This window comes from Aethalodelphis obliquidens, unplaced genomic scaffold, assembly GCF_003676395.1.
Source record: "Aethalodelphis obliquidens isolate GAN/ISIS:26980383/991018 unplaced genomic scaffold, ASM367639v1 scaffold9, whole genome shotgun sequence".
Classification (NCBI taxonomy): domain Eukaryota; kingdom Metazoa; phylum Chordata; class Mammalia; order Artiodactyla; family Delphinidae; genus Aethalodelphis; species Aethalodelphis obliquidens.
This window is the reverse complement of record NW_020837953.1, coordinates 37,051,991-37,070,091: the sequence shown is the minus strand read 5'-3', so window position 1 is coordinate 37,070,091 and position 18,101 is coordinate 37,051,991. Positions and strand designations below refer to the sequence as shown.

The following is an 18,101-nucleotide window of genomic DNA, read 5'->3' as shown; positions in this document are numbered from 1 at the left end:
GACACTTTTATGGCTGTTTAGTATTCCATTGGGTGAATATACCACAATTTATCCAGTCTACTGTAGATGGCCATCTGAGTTGTTTCTAGTTTTACACTATATGGAATAGTGTTGCTATAAACATTCTTAGGGAAACTATGTATGCATTTCTATAGGTAAATGCATACATAAAATAAAAAGTAAAATTACCAGCTCCCCACTTTATATATATATATATATATATATATCAATATGTTTAAATTCACCAATTCAAAGATTGATCTTTTTGCAGTTGCCTTATTATTCGTATTTACTCCTATCCCTACTTACTATACAGCACAGAACCAGAGCTGTGCTGAATGTTGCAAATGAGCCCAAAAATAAATGGATTAGGCTGTGCCTTTCTACCCAAGCAATGCTGAGGTGAGTCTCAGGCCAGACAAATGTCTCCTTGCCCTGAAGCTCACCTGTCACACACAGAGATACAGGGCTACACCTACAAAAACATTCTACATCTCTTCCAGGGCCTCTTACCCACAACTATCCTTAGGGGTAAAGAGAATAGAGGTAGCCATGATTATAGCAACGTTTTTAAAATGGCAGCACCACAAAATATACCTCCTTAGCCTGGGGAAGGCATAGTCCCTTGTTAAAGAATAACCCACTGACCAAATAAATCATGTAGGCCTTGTCTGGATCCCAGTTTGAATAACTGTAAAATAAGACAAAACAGCAGGGAAATCTGAATATTGACTGGATAGTAAATGATATTATGGAGCTAATGTTAATATTTTCAGAGGTGATAATAATATTGTTTATGCTTTCTTTAAAAGTTATCACTTAGCAATAGATATTTAGGTATTTATAATATAAAGTCATTACAATACGATGTCTGGGATTTGCTTTAAAGTTGGGGGAATGGGGCATAGGAAGGTATGCATAGATGAATAAAATAACGGCCAGTTGTTGAGAATTGTTGAAGCTAGGTAATGGGTACATGGGGTTCACTATACTATTCCAATATTGTGTGTTTGAAAATTCCCATTTAAAAAAAGGCAAGAAAAAAGAAATCAGTACTAATCCCTTTATCGGCCATTTCTAACAGCAGCTTTGGGTAACAGGGCTCTGCCACTAACAAGCTGTGCGACATTGGGCAAGTCGCTCCACGTCTCGGGGACTCAGTTCACTAATCTGAAAAATGTGGCCTTTGGGTGCGATTTCTCTTGGAGTCCTAAGAAGCCAGCAGAGACCGTGGGCTTGTTGAAAGGAGCCTAAGGGCATTGGGAGACAAGGACCCAACAATCAGGGCAACGTGAACTTTAACCTCAGCTCTGACACATACGACCTGGGTCCCTCACTGCCCTCTCCATGCCTATTTTCGTATCTATAAAAATGACATTCCTATCTCATTGGTGGGAAAATTAACAAATGTAAAGAGTCTGGCACGGTGGATGATAATAAATATGTTTCCCTTCTTAATTATTCGATTTTGCCCAGAACCAGCGATGTTCACACTGAGGACCGCCCTGACACGCGACTCCTAAACCCTGGGTACAAAAGTGCAAGAAACTAACCAGCGCCCTCGCGCGCCCAGCCAGGAAACCTCCAGAGTGGTGGCCCCGCCCATTAGCGACCGCGCCTGCGCAGAGGCGCCGCCCCCGAAGTTTGTTGTTTTGTCCGGCGTCACCGACGCCTGCGGCGCCGGGAAGACCTGGCTGCGGAGCCATGGCGGTGCGACAGGCGCTGGGCCGGGGCCTGCAGCTGGGCCGAGCGCTGCTACTGCGCTTCACGGCCAAGCCTGGCCCGACCTACGGCTGGGGGCGACCGGAGCGGCCGGGCCCCGCGGCGGGCTGGGGTCGCGGGGAGCGCCCGGGCCAGGCCGCGGGACCCGGCGCGGAGCCGCGCAGGCTCGGGCTCGGGCTTCCCGGCCGCTACCGCTTCTTCCGCCAGTCGGTGGCCGGGCTGGCGGCGCGGCTCCAGAGGCAGTTCGTGGGGCGGCCCCGGGGCGGCGCGGGCCCTTGCGGCCGGGCCGTCTTTCTGGCCTTCGGGCTGGGTCTGGGTCTCATAGAGGAGAAGCAAGCGGAGGGCCGTCGGGCGGCCTCGGCCTGTGAGGAGATCCAGGTGAGCTCTGACTGCGGGCGGGGGCCGAAGCTGGGGCCGGAGCAGAGGCGGGCGGGAGTCAGGTTGGGGGGCGGGGCTAAGCGCGTGGGCTAAGCGTGTGGGTGTGGTGAGGGGCGGGGCTGGGAGGCATGTACTGATTTGGGGCCCTGTGTCAAGATTTATCTTTTTTTTTTAAGATTTAATTGTAATATTTAACGCACTCTGCTTTTTTAAAAAAAATTATTTATTTATTTTTGGCTGTGTTGGGTCTTCGTTTCTTTTCGCGGGCTTTCTCTAGTTGTGGCGAGCGGGGGCCACTCTTCATCGCGGTGCGCGGGCCTCTCACTATCGCGGCCTCTCTTGTTGTGGAGCACAAGCTCCAGACGCGCAGGCTCAGTAGTTGTGGCTCACGGGCCCAGTTGCTCCGTGGCATGTGGGATCTTCCCAGACCAGGGCTCGAACCCGTGTCCTCTGCATCGGCAGGCAGATGCTCAACCACTGCGCCACCAGGGAAGCCCCAGGGAAGCCCCTCAAGGTTTATCTTGGAGCTGGAATTTCTGGGCAGTCATTGGTTAAGGCTCATTTTCTTTGTTACTGATCTCCTCGTACTCGGCCAGGACCTCACTTTTGTTTTACTGTCTTCCCTTCCTCAGCATGTTTTAAAAGATATGTTAATTATAGCTCCTCTTGCACCGAGGCCGATGACTTTCCATAAGTTTTCTAAAATTTAAGGACAACTAAATCATAATAACACTTCTATTCTTGAGGTGCCTGTCATCCACAATTTATGCATGGGGAAACATACTCAGAGAGGTGAAAGGTGAAGTAACTTGCTGAAGTCACACAGCTAATAAAGGGCAGTGCCCCAAGTCTGACTTTCCAGAGCCTGTGCCCTTAAACCACTGTGCCAGCCAGGCTGCATCCAGTTTAGCCAATTAGTGACATAACTGAAGCCACAGTAAAAAGCAAGAACAGCAGGAGAAAACAGCAGACCTAATGGGTTTTAGTTAACCTGCATAGAGTTATCAGAGGTGACTAGAGACACAGAGGTTCTTGGGCTTTTTAAATGTTTTAAATAGCTCAGAGAATTCTGTTTCTGCTCAACCAAAATCTGTATTTCTTCAGAGAAACAGAGCCAATAGGATGTGTTTAAAAAAAGGGAGGTTTATTTGAAGGAATTGGCTCTGCCGTTCTGGAGGCTGGCAAGTCCAAAATCTGCAGGGTAGGTGGGCAGGCTGGACACCCAAGGAAGAACCATTGTTGAGTTCAAGTCTGAAGGCCATCTGCTGGCAGGATCCCCTCCTCTTCCAGGGAGGTCGTTCTTCCTGGGGTTTGGAAACACTGAGTTAGTACAGCCCCTGCATTTCACAGCTTAGCGCTGAGGTCATGGAAGGTGGGGTGACTTGCCCAAGGACACAGCTGGTTGAAAACCAAGCAGTGTCTCCCATGTTTCCTGGTTTTCAGCCCAGTTCGTGTTACTCATCACCAGAGTGTCTCACATTTGCGCTGTCCCCTTTGGGGCTACAGGTGACACCTGACCTAGTCCCCAGCCTCTGTACTTGTCTTTTGCTACAGCTCAACTGGCAGAAGCCAAGGTCGGCCAACTTGACAAATCCTACTTAAAATTAGGGAGGCTGTTTTTAAACCGAGGAGCTTGACCCCCTAAGCTTACCATCCTCCATGTCCTTTCCTCACACTTCACCTTTCTGTGACTTAAAATTTTTAATTAGTTGCCAATTAATTTAAAAAATTCGGGCATTTGGCTGCTTTTGAAAGAAAATCACCAGATCTGGCAACTCTAGTGCTAAAATTCTGTATGGTGTCATACTGGGGTAGAACACTGACCAGTGCCTTTAGATGCATTTGGAAAGCATTTGGGGAAAAAAAAAAGCCTATATAAAATAGGCAAAAGACATGAATATATATTTCACCAAGAGGAGATACAGATGCCAAATAAGCATATGAAAAGATGTTCAACATCACTAGCCACTAGGGAAATGCAAGTTAAAAATACAATGTGATATCTCTGCATACTTATTAGAACAGCTAAAATTTTAAAATTAGTGATAGTAGCAAATGCCTGTGAGGATGCAGAGAAACTGGACCAATGGTGAGAATATAAAATGGTGTAGCCACTCTGGAAAATAGTCGGCTGTTTCTTACAAAGCTAAATATGTGTTCGTTGTAGGACCCAGCCATTGCAGCCTTGGGCATTTACCCAGAGAAGTGAAAACTTATGTTCACACAAAAACCTGTACATGAGTAGCTGCTATGGAAAACAGTATGGCAGTTCCCCCAAAAAATTAAAAGTAGAGTTACCATATCCCGGCAATTCCACTTCTGAGTATATATTCAAAAGAACTGAAAGCAGGGACTTGAACAGATACTCATACACCTACATTCATAGCATTATTCAGAGTAGTCAAAAGATGGAAGCAACCCAAGTGTCCATCAGTGGGTGAAAAATAAGCAAAATGTGCTATATACATACAATGGAATATTATTCAGCCTTAAAAAGAGAGGAAATTCTGACACATGCAACAACGTGGAGGAGCTTGAGGACATTATGCTAAGTGATATAAGCCAGGCACAAAAAGACAAGTACTGTATGATTCCACTTATATGAGGTATTTAGTCAAATTCATAGAGATGGAAAGTGAACAAGGGCTGGGGAGAGGGGCTGGGGAGGCACTGTTTATTGGTATAGAATTTCAGTTTTGCAAGATGAAGAAAGTTCTGGAGATGGATGGTGGTGATGGCTACACAACAGTGTGACTGTACTTAGTGCCACTGAACTGCACACTTAAAATGGTTAAAATGGCCAATTATGTGTATTTTACCACAATTCTTAAGAATAATTTTTAAACACAGATGTTCACGGCAGCATCATTCATAATAGCAAAATATTAAAAACCCAAACATCCTTCGGCAGGTGAATTGTTAAACAAACCCTGGTACAGCCATACAGTGGAATACTAAGCAATAACAAGGAGTCAGCCATCGATAGGTAACAACCTAAATGAACCTCAAGGGCATTATGCTTAGTGAAAAAAAGTCAGTTCCAAAAGGTTACATCCTGTGCGATTCTATTTATATAACAGTCTTGAAATGACAAAACTGTGGAGATGGAGAACAGATCACTGGTTGCCAGGGGACTGGGACGGGTGGGGGTGGCCCAAATACAAAGAGGTGGCACAGAGGAGTCTGTGGCGACGGAACACGCTGTCTTGATTGTGGTGGTGATTGCATGTATCTGTACGGGGGATAAAATTGCATAGAGTTACATGTGCGCACGCGTGCACACATGAAAGAATGCAGGTCAGAAAAGATGGTGAGGGACTTCCCTGGTGGTCCAGTGGTTAAGACTCCGCGCATCCACTGCAGAGGGCGCGTGTTCCATCCCTAGTCGGGGAACTAAGAATCCACTTGCGCGTGGCCAAAAAAGAAAAAGTGAAAACTGAGTAAGGTCTGTAGTCTAGTTAACAGTAGTGTATGTTGTCACTTTCCTGGGCTTTGTACTAGTGCTTTTTATAAGATGTCACTTGTGGGAAACTGGGTGAAGGGTACACAGGACATTTTGTACTTTTTTTTTTTTTTTGCTGCTTCCTGTGAGTGTATAATTATTTCAAAATTAAAAGTTTTAAAACATGTATCTCATTCTCAAAACCATGGTTGCTAAAGGATTACTCTACAAGATATTGCTTCCACTCCACAGAGTTTGGAAACTAGTTGGCAAGGCAAGACAGACTTTCGTTTTTAAAAAACATTAGAAGTTATCATACGAGGTATGTTAGCTCATAGGTTCTCAGTGCTTTAGGAATCCTCCAGGAGGAAAGGTTGCTGTGGGCTGGCTGTCAGGACTGGTTATAGGGGAAGCAGGAGCTTGAGTTGGGACTTGATGGATGAGTAAGGATGAACAGGTAGAGTGAAGACAATAGAAATAGGGGGCGGGGGAGGGGAATAGTTTGAGCAAAGGTTCAGGGAGAGGCATGTGAGAGACCAGCACGGACAGTGCAGACCAGCCTGCAGAACAATTTTCCCATGTAGGAAGTACCAGGACAAGGTACCGAATAACCTATCAGGTTCTTGAACCTGATGAGTGACACGTGAAAGCAGTGTGGTTTCATCCGGCTCAGAAGCAGGTGAAGGGAGGACGTGAGTGGGAGAGTCTGGAGCTGAGTGACTAACCATGAAGAGGGAGGGGTCAGCAGGTCAGATGGGATTTGAGGGGGAAGGCAGAGTTTGGGTGACTGCAGAAATGATGTCACCTGCCTGGAGTAGGCAAGAACCCCGATTTGGGGGAAATAGCCTCGATCCCAGTGCATCCCCACAGCACCTGCATTTCCATCTATGTCCCTCCGAACTCTTGTATTCTTGTTTCCTTTCTGCAAACAGAATGGCCCACCAGATTCCTAAGAGGTAGAGACAGGAAGACAGATGTATGGTCAGGCCACTCAAGATGGCCGTCCTCTTGCTCTCTGTACATCCCCTGCTGGACCAGTCCCTGCTTCACTTACATCCTACTCACGGGAAGGTGCTCGCCCCCTGCCCCAGCTAGTGATTGTTCTAAGCCTTAGGCCAAAACAGCTCCACCTGCTAGTTTATTAAAGGGAAACATCTTTCCTCTTGATGGTCATTAACGTGAGGGGCTGTGAGGGACGTGCCCCAGCCGCCGGTTTCCCTGGTAACTGATGAGCCAACCTGATACCAATTTCCCTATAAATGGTAGCCTCCTTCTCCTGCGACTAGTGAAGATTAGTGAAGATTGCTGCCATGTCCTGCCTGCTGTCTGCCACACACGTTGGGATGTTGCTCCAGGACCTTATGCTGCAGACGTGTAAGATACCCCGTCCAATAAACCATTGATGCCTTTGTCACTGTCTCCAGGCTCTTTCTTCAGTCGTCTCAAGGCTGGGCAGATACAAGGCTTGCAGGCCTGTGGGCTGCAGCCCAACAACAGGCCCTGATGACTCGGCTCCAGGGAGCCCCCTTATTTTACCCCCTGGCCTGCAAAAGCAGCCTGAGCTCATTCCCAAGTGGGAGGGGTGGCTGCTGACCACATGCTTCTGCCCATACACAGTTCTTGGTAACCGTCCAATACCTGCCTGCCGAGGTCTTTGCAGAAGGAGCCGTCTCCATAATCAGAAACCCCCAAGCTTGTGCTGGGAGCTTGACAGGCAGCAAAGGAGTGATGTGCCCGTTGCAGAATTTGAGAGTTCTGACCTCTTAACTAATTCATGTTCTGTGTTGGGCTGTCTCGGTGACTGCAGTGAAGTGACACTTCGAGAAAAATTACTCTGAGTAATGAGAGAGAAAGCAGGATGGCCTGAGCCCAGGACGAGCAGTGAAACCCAACTTGGTTGTGTTTTTATTGGCTCTTGGTCTTGTCAGTGAAGAGCTCGCCTCACTGTACCTCCGCATCCCTTCACTGAAGCCTTACTGGGCTCCCTGGCTCACGGTGCCTGCTTTTTTTCTTCACAGGCAGTTTTCACCCAGAAAAACAAGCTGCTCCCTGACCCATTGGACGCTAGACGCTGGCAGGGTTTCCGGCTGGAGGAGTATCTGATCGGGAAGTCCATTGGCAAGGGCTGCAGTGCCGCTGTCTATGAGGCCACCATGCCTGTGTTGCCCCAGAACCAGCAGGTGGCAGGGAGTATCGGGCTTCTTCCAGGGAGAGGCCCAGAGATCATTCCACGAGGAGAAGAGGAGCAAGCCCTACTGGCCCCTGCCTTTCCCTTGGCCATCAAGATGATGTGGAACATCTCGGTAAGAGTGGGGCCTTCCATCTTTAAAGTCCGCGTTTCTCAAAATGCCCATCTTGGGGGAACCTCACGGCGCTTTTTCCCAGGCAGTAGATAGGAAACAACACAGATTCTCCACAGTACAGGTGCCTCACGCTCTTGCACAAGAGTCTGAAGCAGCATGTCTCAGATTGTAATATGTCCATGCATCACCTGGGGTCAGGTTAGAAGGCAGATAGATCGTGGGCAGCTGCTGCGGGGTGGAGCCTGAGACTCCCACCTGACCCCCGCCACTAACGAGCCCCCAGGCGATGCCCATGCTGCTGGGCCGTGAGCCACACTGAGTACCAAGTTCCTAAAGTGTCCAGGCCGATCAGTTGATTTCAGGGCTGCAGTCTGCACCGGCCTCTCTCTCCCTGACCTGCCACGCTGGGCACGAGGGGCCGCACGCCTCCCACCGCCCCTGCAGACCCAAGGCTGGCTTGTCGCCTCTCTGCTCTCAACTCTTGCAGAACTCGACACTTTGGGAAATTGAGTATTTTTCCCACCTGAAAACAAAGACTTCTGTCCATTTAGAGTAATTTATCTTGCCATTACATGGGGGGGGGGGGGAGGAGAGGTTAGGAAATTCATCAAGACCTGATGCGTTTCCTCCTGCCCAGAGCATCTGTCCGAGGCTAAGGTGGGACACAGCCACACAGCTCATGCTGGACACTGAAGGATGCAGGTTCAGGTTTCGATCTGGGGAATGGAGGTTATTAGACTATACTTCCACGCTGGGCTGATAGCTAACAAGTAGCCAAGTCGTCGACCTAGGAAACATCCAGTCTTAGTATCAAAACTCCCACTGGTTGGGGCACGACAGCAAATGCATTCACAAAAGCTAAAAGACTTGATTCTTAAAGGATTCTTGACAGGTTTCACAAGTCCTGAGAGCTGTTCATAATGAAATGAGGGAAATAAGGTGCTTTTCCTTGTTTTGTGTTTTTTACTGGGTGATGAAGAGGGCTGTTCTGTGATTCGGCACGAGTTTATCCAGCGGGGGCTTGTCGGGCTGGGCCTGTCTGCTGAAGGGAGCCTGCGAGGGTGAGCGTTAGTGCTCGGTGGTCAGGTTTGAGCCTGGTGGTGACCGGAGGCACCTATGGCAGGAAGGAGGGCCCCTGCCTTGATCATCTTGACACCTCCTCCTGCCGTGGGCACCTGAGCTGTCAAAGAGTGTGAGGTGTGGGGAGCGTCCTCTGGGTTGGCATGGATGGCATCTCTGCCCTCTCTCTCCCAGGAGACACTCAACTTGGCCTCCCACTTCAGAGAGGTTATCTTAGCTTGAAGGTCAAAACCAATGCTAGGCAGTAGCTGTCCTGGTCCAGGTTATAAGGAGGGCCTGGACTTGCTTGGGCCTGTGTAACCCTGGATCCATTATGGATGTGTTCCAGGCGGGCTCATCCAGCGAAGCCATCTTCAGCACAATGAGCCAGGAGCTCGTCCCCGCCAGTCGAGTGGCCTTGGCCGGGGAGTATGGAGCAGTCGCTCACAGGTAAGCACCCATCTGCCCACCACACAGAGCAGAATCCCCACCTGTGCCCTCACCGCTCAGCACAGTGTCTGACACGACACACAGTAGATAATAAATTCTCACTGAATGGTGTAGTCAGTGATGGATTTTCAGTTGGTGGCTAATTGGGAAAGACTGTAGACGGTCCGACTCTGGTGGAAGATGCAGGTGGCCGACTCACGCTGGAGTAGGGAGAGAAGGCCGTCCAAAGCTGCCCAGTTCAGAACCATGGGAAATGGATCTGGTTTCTGATGCCTAAGTAATGCCCAGGTGGAAACAAATCGAACTCTGTCCCCAGCGGAGGCAACACTCACTTCACGAACAGCTGCTGTGACCCGATAGTGCCAAGAGATCCCCCCCCCCCCGCTATGCGGGCCTCTCACTGTTGTGGCCTCTCCCGTTGCGGAGCACAGGCTCCAGACGCGCAGGCTCAGCGGCCATGGCTCACGGGCCCAGCCGCTCCGCGGCATGTGGGATCTTCCCGGACCGGGGCACGAACCCCTGTCCCCTGCATCAGCAGGCAGACTCTCAACCACTGCACCACTAGGGAAGCCCGAGATTTTTTTTTTTAATGGCCTGTTCTCCATGTGACAGAGGAGCCTGAGAAGTCGGGAGCAGAGTCTAGCGTGGTAAATGCTAGAATAGCGTACGCTCAGGTGCTGAGGGAGCCCAGAGGTGCGTGTGTTGCAGGCATTCGGGGCCATTCAGAAAGGCCTCTTGAAGGGACAGTTTGTTCTGCCTCTTGGAAGATGGATAGCCATTAGCTAGGCAGAGAAGTAGGAAAAGAGGCTCCCTCCACAGAGGGAAGAGTCTGGATGGCAGCCGAAGCTCACCTTGGCTTTGCAAACCCACAGGTTGTAAAAGATAATACTTGTGCCAGAGGAGACGCCGTGCTCCCTTTAGTATTTGTAGACCCCCAGGAAGAGGTGGCCCGCTGCGTTTTTGGTGACTTACTAGAGGGTTGGTCTGTAGATCAGAAGCAAGAAGGTGGAAATGGGGACTTAAGGAAACATACGTGGAAGACCCCTTCCAGGGCTTGGAAGGCTCTAGTGTGACTGACGGTCGGTGCAGGCCTAGGGAAGTAGCTGCTTGGTGGGCTTAGCCCTGGCCTCCTCTTCTCCGGATTCCTTTGTAGGGAAGGGTGGGTGTCAGCTGGTCCCTAGGGTCTAACTTTATCCTCTGGTGCTTCCTCTTGTGGTGGAAGCGTCAGCCAGCTGACATGGTGCTGCCGTGCAGACCTGTCACTCTCCAGTATTCTACCCACTTTAGTTTTTTCACAGCATTTATCTCCATCTGTCCTTAAATCGTAGATGTCTTTGTCTTATTTATTCATCGTCTCTGTGGCTGCACTGAAAGCTCTCTGAGGGCAGGGCTTTTATGTTTGTTTACTGTGTACACCCAGCAGCTCAGTGAATGTCTGCGGAATGATTAGATGAATATGGCAGGTCTGTTACCTAAAGTACTGATGATATCAACTCTGTCTCAGGAGAAAGACTCTAAGACCTTGAGAGCACTGGGTGGATTTCTTCCTAGCCTTGCTCCTCTAGGGACCTCAGACTCAGCCCTTGTGATCTGCTCCTGGGGCTGCTTCTCCCACCTGATTTCTGATCTTCTCCCGTTCACACCCTATGCTCCACCGTGGTGAATTCATATGCCCTTACCAGATGCACACAGGCCTCTTGTGTGTGCAGTTAGACACACACACACACTCTGGTCCTGCTCCAGTTCTATACACACACACACAGTCCGGTCCTGCTCCAGTTCTATACACACACACACACTCCGGTCCTGCTCCAGTTCTATATACACACACAAACACACAACACACACAAACACACGCGCGTCTCCCCAGCACAGCCACACGCCTCCTCTGGGCTCTCGTGACAACCAGGCAGCGCTTTCCCACTGTGGCACTGACAGCCTTGTGCTGTGATCCTGACTCTCCCACTGGCCCTAATGGGCCCAGGCTAGGAACAATGCTTTGATTCCTTTGATCACCTAGGACAGGGGCCCATTTGGGTGGAGTCCAGAGGAGCTGTACGAGGCCACATGGTGGACCGGCTTCAAAGCTCGGAACTGAGGCAGCTCTGAAGACAGAGCATGTGTCGAACTCTCTGTGTTGTCTTGATGTCTCTGGGCTTCTGCTCCATCCTCCTCCTCTGCCACCCAGCGTCCTTATTTCCTACCCATGGCTACACCTCTGGCTTCCCTCAGGCCTCAAGTTCATGTGCCCAAAGCACAGTGAGGGCAAACAATACTGAAACATCGGAGTTTGGAGCAGAGAAAGATTTATTGCAGGGCCATGCAAGAAGGGAGGCTCATGCCCAAAAAACCCCCGAACTCCCCCAAGGGTTTCAGCAAAGCGTTTTTAAAGGCCAGGGGAGGGGAGGGGAAGGGGGTCACAGGGTATGTGATTGGCTCGTGCACAGTTCTCTGACTGGTTGGTGGTGAGGTGACAGGGTGGTGTCACAGGGGTTAACATTATCAATCCTTAGGCGCCAGTAGGTCTGGGGGCCATGAGCCCGTGGTCATCAAGTAGTTAGCACCTTCCATTTGGTGGGGGGTTGTCACATCTGTAAAACAGCTCAGGAATGTGCATCAGATACTGTTATCCAGGTACTTTGGCGAGGAGCTAAAGCAAAGGATACGGGGGAAGGCCCCGTAGGGTCCTGCTCTGTAACCGCATCCTTTCACCCTCAGCTCCATTGCTGACTGCCCAGGTACTGCCACGTTTCTTCACTCACTCCACAAAGAGAGACTCTCCCCTTTTCCTGCCAGCCACTGGGCCTCAGACATGACTGCAGGCTTGTTGCCCTTGGGGTAGGTGCTCACCCTTAGTCCCAGCAGCTCTGAGCCAGGGGCAGGTGGTTTTGCAGCCCTGCTCATGCAATCCCAAACGTGGCCATTGTGTCTGAGCGGTAGGTGTGGGCATGGCAGCAGGTGACATCTCTACTATGAACTGCATGTGTATCCATTCACTCAAAGGTTTATTGGGCTCATACTCCATGCCAAGTGTTATGCTACAACTTGGAATCGAGGAGATTCTAGGTCCTTTACAAGCATTAACAACTTCTTGAAGTATGTTACTGCCTTGTCCCCCTTTTGCATTTGAGACTGAGTCCAGAGAAGTTAAGCAGCTTGGCCAAGGACTTGGAGTGGCAGGGGTGGGATTCAATCCCAGGCAGTCTGATTCCAGGGTCTCCTCCACTGTGTTCTGCCACCTCGGATGGATGGACAGTGGACAGACTGGTGGAGTCACTGAATGCAATGAGTCATTGTGGGTTTTCCTTCCAAAACCAGGCTCTGCACCTGGGGCAGAGTTGATACAAGGAGCTGGGCGCATAAATGCATGTCAGTATTGAATGTGGCCTTAGACTGTTATATTTCCAAGTGTCATATCTGCTACTGGCCTCATGTTTGTCCCACTTGTCTGAAAAAGAAGATCCAAGGGGGGTCCCAAGCAGCTGGCCGCACACCCCAACGTCATCCGCGTCTTCCGCGCCTTCACGTCGTCTGTGCCACTGCTGCCAGGGGCCCTGCTCGACTACCCTGACGTGCTGCCTCCGCGCCTTCACCCCGAAGGCCTGGGCCACGGGCGGACACTCTTCCTTGTGATGAAGAAGTAAGTGTCGGGTGTGGCAGGCCCTGTAGTAAGCAGCATGCCTGGAGCCCGGGGTTGCAGGGAAGAGGGATCCCCGCCCTCTGGGAGGCCAGTTGTCCCTTTAGGACAACTTTTCATGAAAACAGAAACACGTGTTGAGTCAGAACATACTTTTCCCCTAGTGCTGTTAGTACCTTTGGCTTTTGCCCCCTCTATGCTCACCTCACCTGGTTTCTTAACATAAACTGTTCTCCTTCCTCCGTCCCTGCACCCCTGGCATTGCCGTATGGGTTTTTAAGGAAACAAGCATCTGTACTGTTACTTTTAATATGTGAGGCCCCAGCTCTTACTTCCTAATTTCAAGATGGTGGGTGGGAACAGAAAGGATACTTGGGGAAAAAAGAAATCAAAATGTTCAGGAAGAAGAGGAGGGGCTCCCCTGGTGGCCCAGAGGTTAAGAATCCGCCTGCCAATGCAGGGGACATGGGTTCGAGCCCTGGTCCGGGAAGATCCCACGTGCCACGGAGCAACTAAGCCCGTGTGCCACAGCTGCCGAGCCTGAGCTCTAGAGCCCACGAGCCACAACTACTGAGCTTACGCTCTAGAGCCTGCGAGCCACAACTACTGAAGCCCGCACGCCTAGAGCCTGTGCTCCGCAGCGAGAGGCCACCACAATGAGACCCACGCACTGCAATGAAGAGTAGCCCCCGCTTGCTGCAACTAGAGAAAGCCCGTGTGCAGCAACAAAGATCCAACACAGCCAAAAATAAATAAAAGATAAATAAATAAAATTAAAAAAAAAAAAAGGAGAGGAAAGGCCATCACTCTAACAGGAAATCAGGTGCTCGGGATCCTTGGTGCACAGTAGCCGAGGCCCTGTTGCCCTCTCTGCCAGCTACTCCTGTACCCTGCGCCAGTATCTTCGTGGGAACAGCCCGAGCCCCCGCCTGGCCACCGTGATGACTCTGCAGCTCCTGGAGGGGGTGGCTCACCTGGTGCAGCAGGGCGTCGCACACAGAGACCTGAAATCCGACAACGTCCTCGTGGAGCCAGACGCAGGTAGTTGCCCCGCTGCACCTCCAGGCGGTCCAGGGCACACTGGACTTTAGGTCTGGGGATGTTTAGGAGCCTTTGGGTCTTTTTTGATTTTTATGTTCTAAGTTGTTGTGTCTTAGCTCTGTACACAAGAGATGAGCACTCCCTCCTTCAAGATGGAGGTTTTTGTTCTCTGTGTAGGACCCGTGGAGTGGTGGTTAACGGTTCCCAGGTTCCTTTCGGTTGTCCGCTAACAGAACAGAAACCTCAGTGGTGGACATTTTCTTGAATAAAGTGAAAGAGAGGTAGACTTTAGCTTAATATAAGAAAGAATTTTCGAACAGTGAGCACTACTTGAATGTCAGCCCAGCTGCCCCTGGCAGTGAGCTCCCCGTCACTGTAAGCACTCAAGTGAAGCTGGATGGTCACTTGCCTGGGGATCCTGTAAAAGAGAGCCATACCGCTGGTCAATTTTGAACTAGAAGATTTGAGATAATTAAATATGCAATTCTAGAGGAACTGGCTTTTTAAAGGAAGTCTGTATGAATCCTTTTACAAATAACTAATTCATAACGCACCTGTTTTTTAGGTTTGGATTTGAGGTTTCAAGTTCAAAGGCTCTTGGCGGTCATTTGAGCCAGCACCACCTGATCAGTAAAACAAGAGCTGCTCCTTCGATCTTGGGAGAGCTCCAATTACTAGATTATTTAGATTAGGACAAATTTTATCCCGTTCTTTGCTTGGGGATCTTGATTTCCTAGAGGCACATCTGTACTTGTGTGGCTGGCCCCGCTCAGCTCTCCGGCGAGTGGGCAGCTGTCCAGGCCTTGCTGGCCTGTGCTCCTGGGTCAACACGGAGTCCCTGTGAGCCCCTCGTACCCACATCCAGAGGGTGGCTTTAGTGGAAACATAGGACCTCGGGCGGGGGGTGGGTTGGTGGGGGAGACTCGGCCACTCACCTCTGCCTGTCCGTCTGCAGACGGCTGCCCCTGGTTGGTGATCACAGACTTCGGCTGCTGCCTGGCTGATGAGCGTGTCGGCCTGCAGTTGCCTTTCACCAGTTGGTATGTGGACCGTGGTGGAAACGGCTGCCTGATGGCCCCTGAGGTGAGTCCTGCTGAGCGTGTCGGGTGCCGTCAGCAGAGCCTCTCCCACCAGGTTTCCTGTTTACTCAACACTTTCATCTTCTCTGACCCACAATGTATCAGAAGTCCCTTCCCTGCCTCTTTGCTTAAATCTGGATCTGATGTTCCAGGAGATGTGCGTTTTGTCAGCCCAAAGCAGAGCTGAGCAGATTCTCCTGCATCTGAGCTACAGTTCCCTCAGGTTCTAGTTTCCCTGGGACAGAGTTCAGATTAGTCTGTGAGTTGGGTGCTGTGCAGGAGCATGAATAGTTTAGGAGTACCAGCAGCATGAGTGCTCACCGGTTGCTTTCTGAGCAGGTGTCCACAGCCTGCCCTGGCCCCCGGGCAGTGATCGACTACAGCAAGGCTGATGCCTGGGCGGTGGGAGCGCTCGCCTACGAAATCTTCGGGCTCCCCAATCCCTTTTACGGCCAGGGCAGGGCCCGCCTTGAAAGCCGCAGTTACCAAGAAGCTCAGCTGCCAGCACTGCCCGAGTCGGTGCCTCCGGAGGCGAGACAGCTGGTGAGGTCGCTGCTCCAGCGAGACGCCAGCAAGGTGAGGCCATCCCCAGGTTTACAGGGATTGTGTGCATGGAAACCTCAGTCGTGTTCCAGAGTAAAGGTCAGGGTTGGGCAAGCACTAGAGTGACAGGCGGCTCCTCTGTCTTACAAAGGTAAAGGCCAAGTATAGGAGACTTGCGTATAGATAGGAGTACGGGAGCTGGCCACCAAATTAGTCAGGATTCCAGCAGTTCAACTCCTCTTGGTTTTAGTTGCTTAAAGTTACTCAGAGGGAAAGAGATGCAGTTTTAAGAAATGTTTAATGAAGATGTAGCTTAAAGAATCAGCTGAGATCTAATCAGACAGATGTGATGACGTCTCCTAAGAGATCTGGACATTGTGAAATTACTACAAAGGCTTACATATTTGAAACCTGGATTGGAGTGGCAGGTCCGGTTGAGGTGGCATGTTTAGTGGCAACAGCCTGGACAGACCAGGGCTCAAACTCCTGTCCTACCACTTACCCCTCACCATGTGCGGCAGGCTGTCACGGTCACAGTAGGTGCTCGCTGCTGCCCGTCATTAAGTCGTGACAACTCCCCTCACCCCAGACATGGCTCCTGGGCCTTCCAGGGTGGGGAGGCTCTTCCAGCAATGCACACTGCCCCCCGCCCCCCACCAATTTGTACCCATGGAAAAGCCAGGAGTGTGTGTCTGTCAGGTGAGTGCAGGGCATTGTAGGAGAGAGAAAGGTGGAGAAGAATTTGCTCGGGGTCAGAGAAGGGACGGCCCTGCAACGAGGATGCATTAACAAAGCAGGCTGTGGGTGAAGACTTCGTCACAGGTTCTAAGCATCAGCTTCCCTTCCTGTTACAGAGGCCATCTGCCCGAGTCGCTGCTAACCTGCTTCATTTAAGCCTCTGGGGTGAACGTACTCTAGCCCTGAAGGACCTGAAACCAGACAAGATGATTGGCTGGCTCCTCCAACAGTCAGCCGCCACTCTGCTGGCCAACAGGCTTGCAGAGAAGAACTGTGTGGAAACAAGAATGAAGATGTTATTCCTGGCCAACCTGGAGTATGAAGCGCTGAGTCAGGCAGCCCTCCTCCTCTGCTCATGGAGAGCGGCGCTGTGATAGCTGATGGAGCTGGTGAATGAATTACTAAAAGAACTTCCAGTATCTGTGTCATGATGGTCTGTGAATGCTGAGGGAGGGGCTCCTAGGTGAGGGGTGTGGGAGTCGGTCAGGAGAAAAGATGGTGCAGGGTGGGCCAGTCAGCCAGAGAGAAGGCCTCGGGTTTGGCAAGCGGAAGGAACAGCTCGAGTTCACAGTCTAGCTGCTGACGCGCTCAAGCAGTGTGATTTTGATGCATCATATAACCTGTGTGGACTGAAGTTCTCTTACCTCTAAAATGAAGAAACTGGTCTGGATAGAGGTCGGCAAACTTTGTCTGTAGAGGGCCAGTACTCAGGCTGTTGCAGCTACTCAACTCTGCCATTGCAGCGCAAAGGCAGCCTTAAATACGTAAGCAAGTCAGTGTGGCGGCTTCCCAATAAAGCTTCATTTAGGGACACTGAGATTTGGATTTCACGTGTCACTAAATAGTCTCAATTGTTTCCAACCACTTAAACGTAAAAACTGTTCTTAGCTTGCAGGCCTACAAAAAACAGGCAGCAGGCCAGACTGACCCACAGGCCAAGTTTGCCAACCCCTCGTCTAGATGAATTCAGAGGGCCTAACTAACGCTAAAAAGAAACGCTGGCTAATCCCCAGGCCCCTTTGTGTATCAGCGCTAAATATGTGACTAGCTCTTGCGTACAAATCCAAAGGAATGAGCCCGCTGTACCAGGCGAGGGGCTACTCGGGTGTAAGCTGCTGACCAAAAAGTCCCACCTTAAGCTCGTGTCCTATCTTCACAGACCTCTGAAAAGGTAGTGACCGAGCAGGTGAGGCCGAGCTGAGGCGGGTCAGACCTGCGTTCCACGTTAGAGTCTGCGTGTTACCTGCGCTAAGGCAAACGTTCGCACAGGTCAGGGTATGCAGGTATCAGAGTGAAAAACGCTGAAGTGAGGCCTGAGATGTGGGAGCCTCCGCACTTCAGTCACGCGTCCTGGAACAGCTCTGAGGGTGCTCTGGAGGAAGCATCGCCACGGAGCTCGTCCAGCTACTGAATTGAGTCTAGCGGAGCTAACATGACTGATGAAATGGGAATTAACAGTACAGTGTTTTAAACTTGCTAATTCTCCCCTTCTGACTAGTGTTTCTTACAGGAATTGTGAAGAATTAAATGCATATTTACAACTGCAGAACGTGTATGTGCCTAGAACTGAATACTTGGCTCTAAGAGTGATTCTTATGCCACAAAGACAAGAAACGATCAATGACGGGGAAGGGATTTTACATACAACTTTACACATGCTTTTTAGGAACACAACTATTGCCTAAAGCAAGGTGAACATGATTTAAGGT

General features: G+C 50.5%; 1 protein-coding gene across 2 annotated transcripts; it reads left to right on the top strand.

Moving 5' to 3' along the window:
* Nucleotides 1–1,627: 1,627 nt before the first annotated feature.
* PINK1 (PTEN induced kinase 1) lies at nt 1,628–17,945 on the top strand. Of its 2 annotated transcripts, none has more exons than XM_027109890.1 (8): nt 1,628–2,100; nt 7,561–7,845; nt 9,254–9,354; nt 12,812–12,994; nt 13,842–14,032; nt 14,988–15,115; nt 15,451–15,687; nt 16,509–17,945. In XM_027109890.1, the coding sequence occupies exons 1-8, from the start codon at nt 1,705–1,707 to the stop codon at nt 16,764–16,766; spliced, it is 1,779 nt and encodes a 592-aa protein (XP_026965691.1). In that variant the 5' UTR covers nt 1,628–1,704; the 3' UTR covers nt 16,767–17,945. The 2 variants fall into 2 exon arrangements, with proteins under 2 accessions (XP_026965691.1, XP_026965692.1); XM_027109891.1 differs by having other exon boundaries at nt 1,644–2,100; nt 13,869–14,032.
* The last annotated feature ends 156 nt before the right edge of the window (nt 17,946–18,101 follow it).

Coding starts and splice junctions, on each gene's coding strand:
- PINK1 (XM_027109890.1), top strand. CDS start 1,705: ATGGCGGTGCGACAGGCGCTGGGCCGGGGCCTGCAGCTGGGCCGAGCG. Junction 9,355..12,811: donor TATGGAGCAGTCGCTCACAG/GTAAGCACCCAT, acceptor TGTCTGAAAAAG/AAGATCCAAGGGGGGTCCCA. Junction 14,033..14,987: donor CCTCGTGGAGCCAGACGCAG/GTAGTTGCCCCG, acceptor GTCCGTCTGCAG/ACGGCTGCCCCTGGTTGGTG.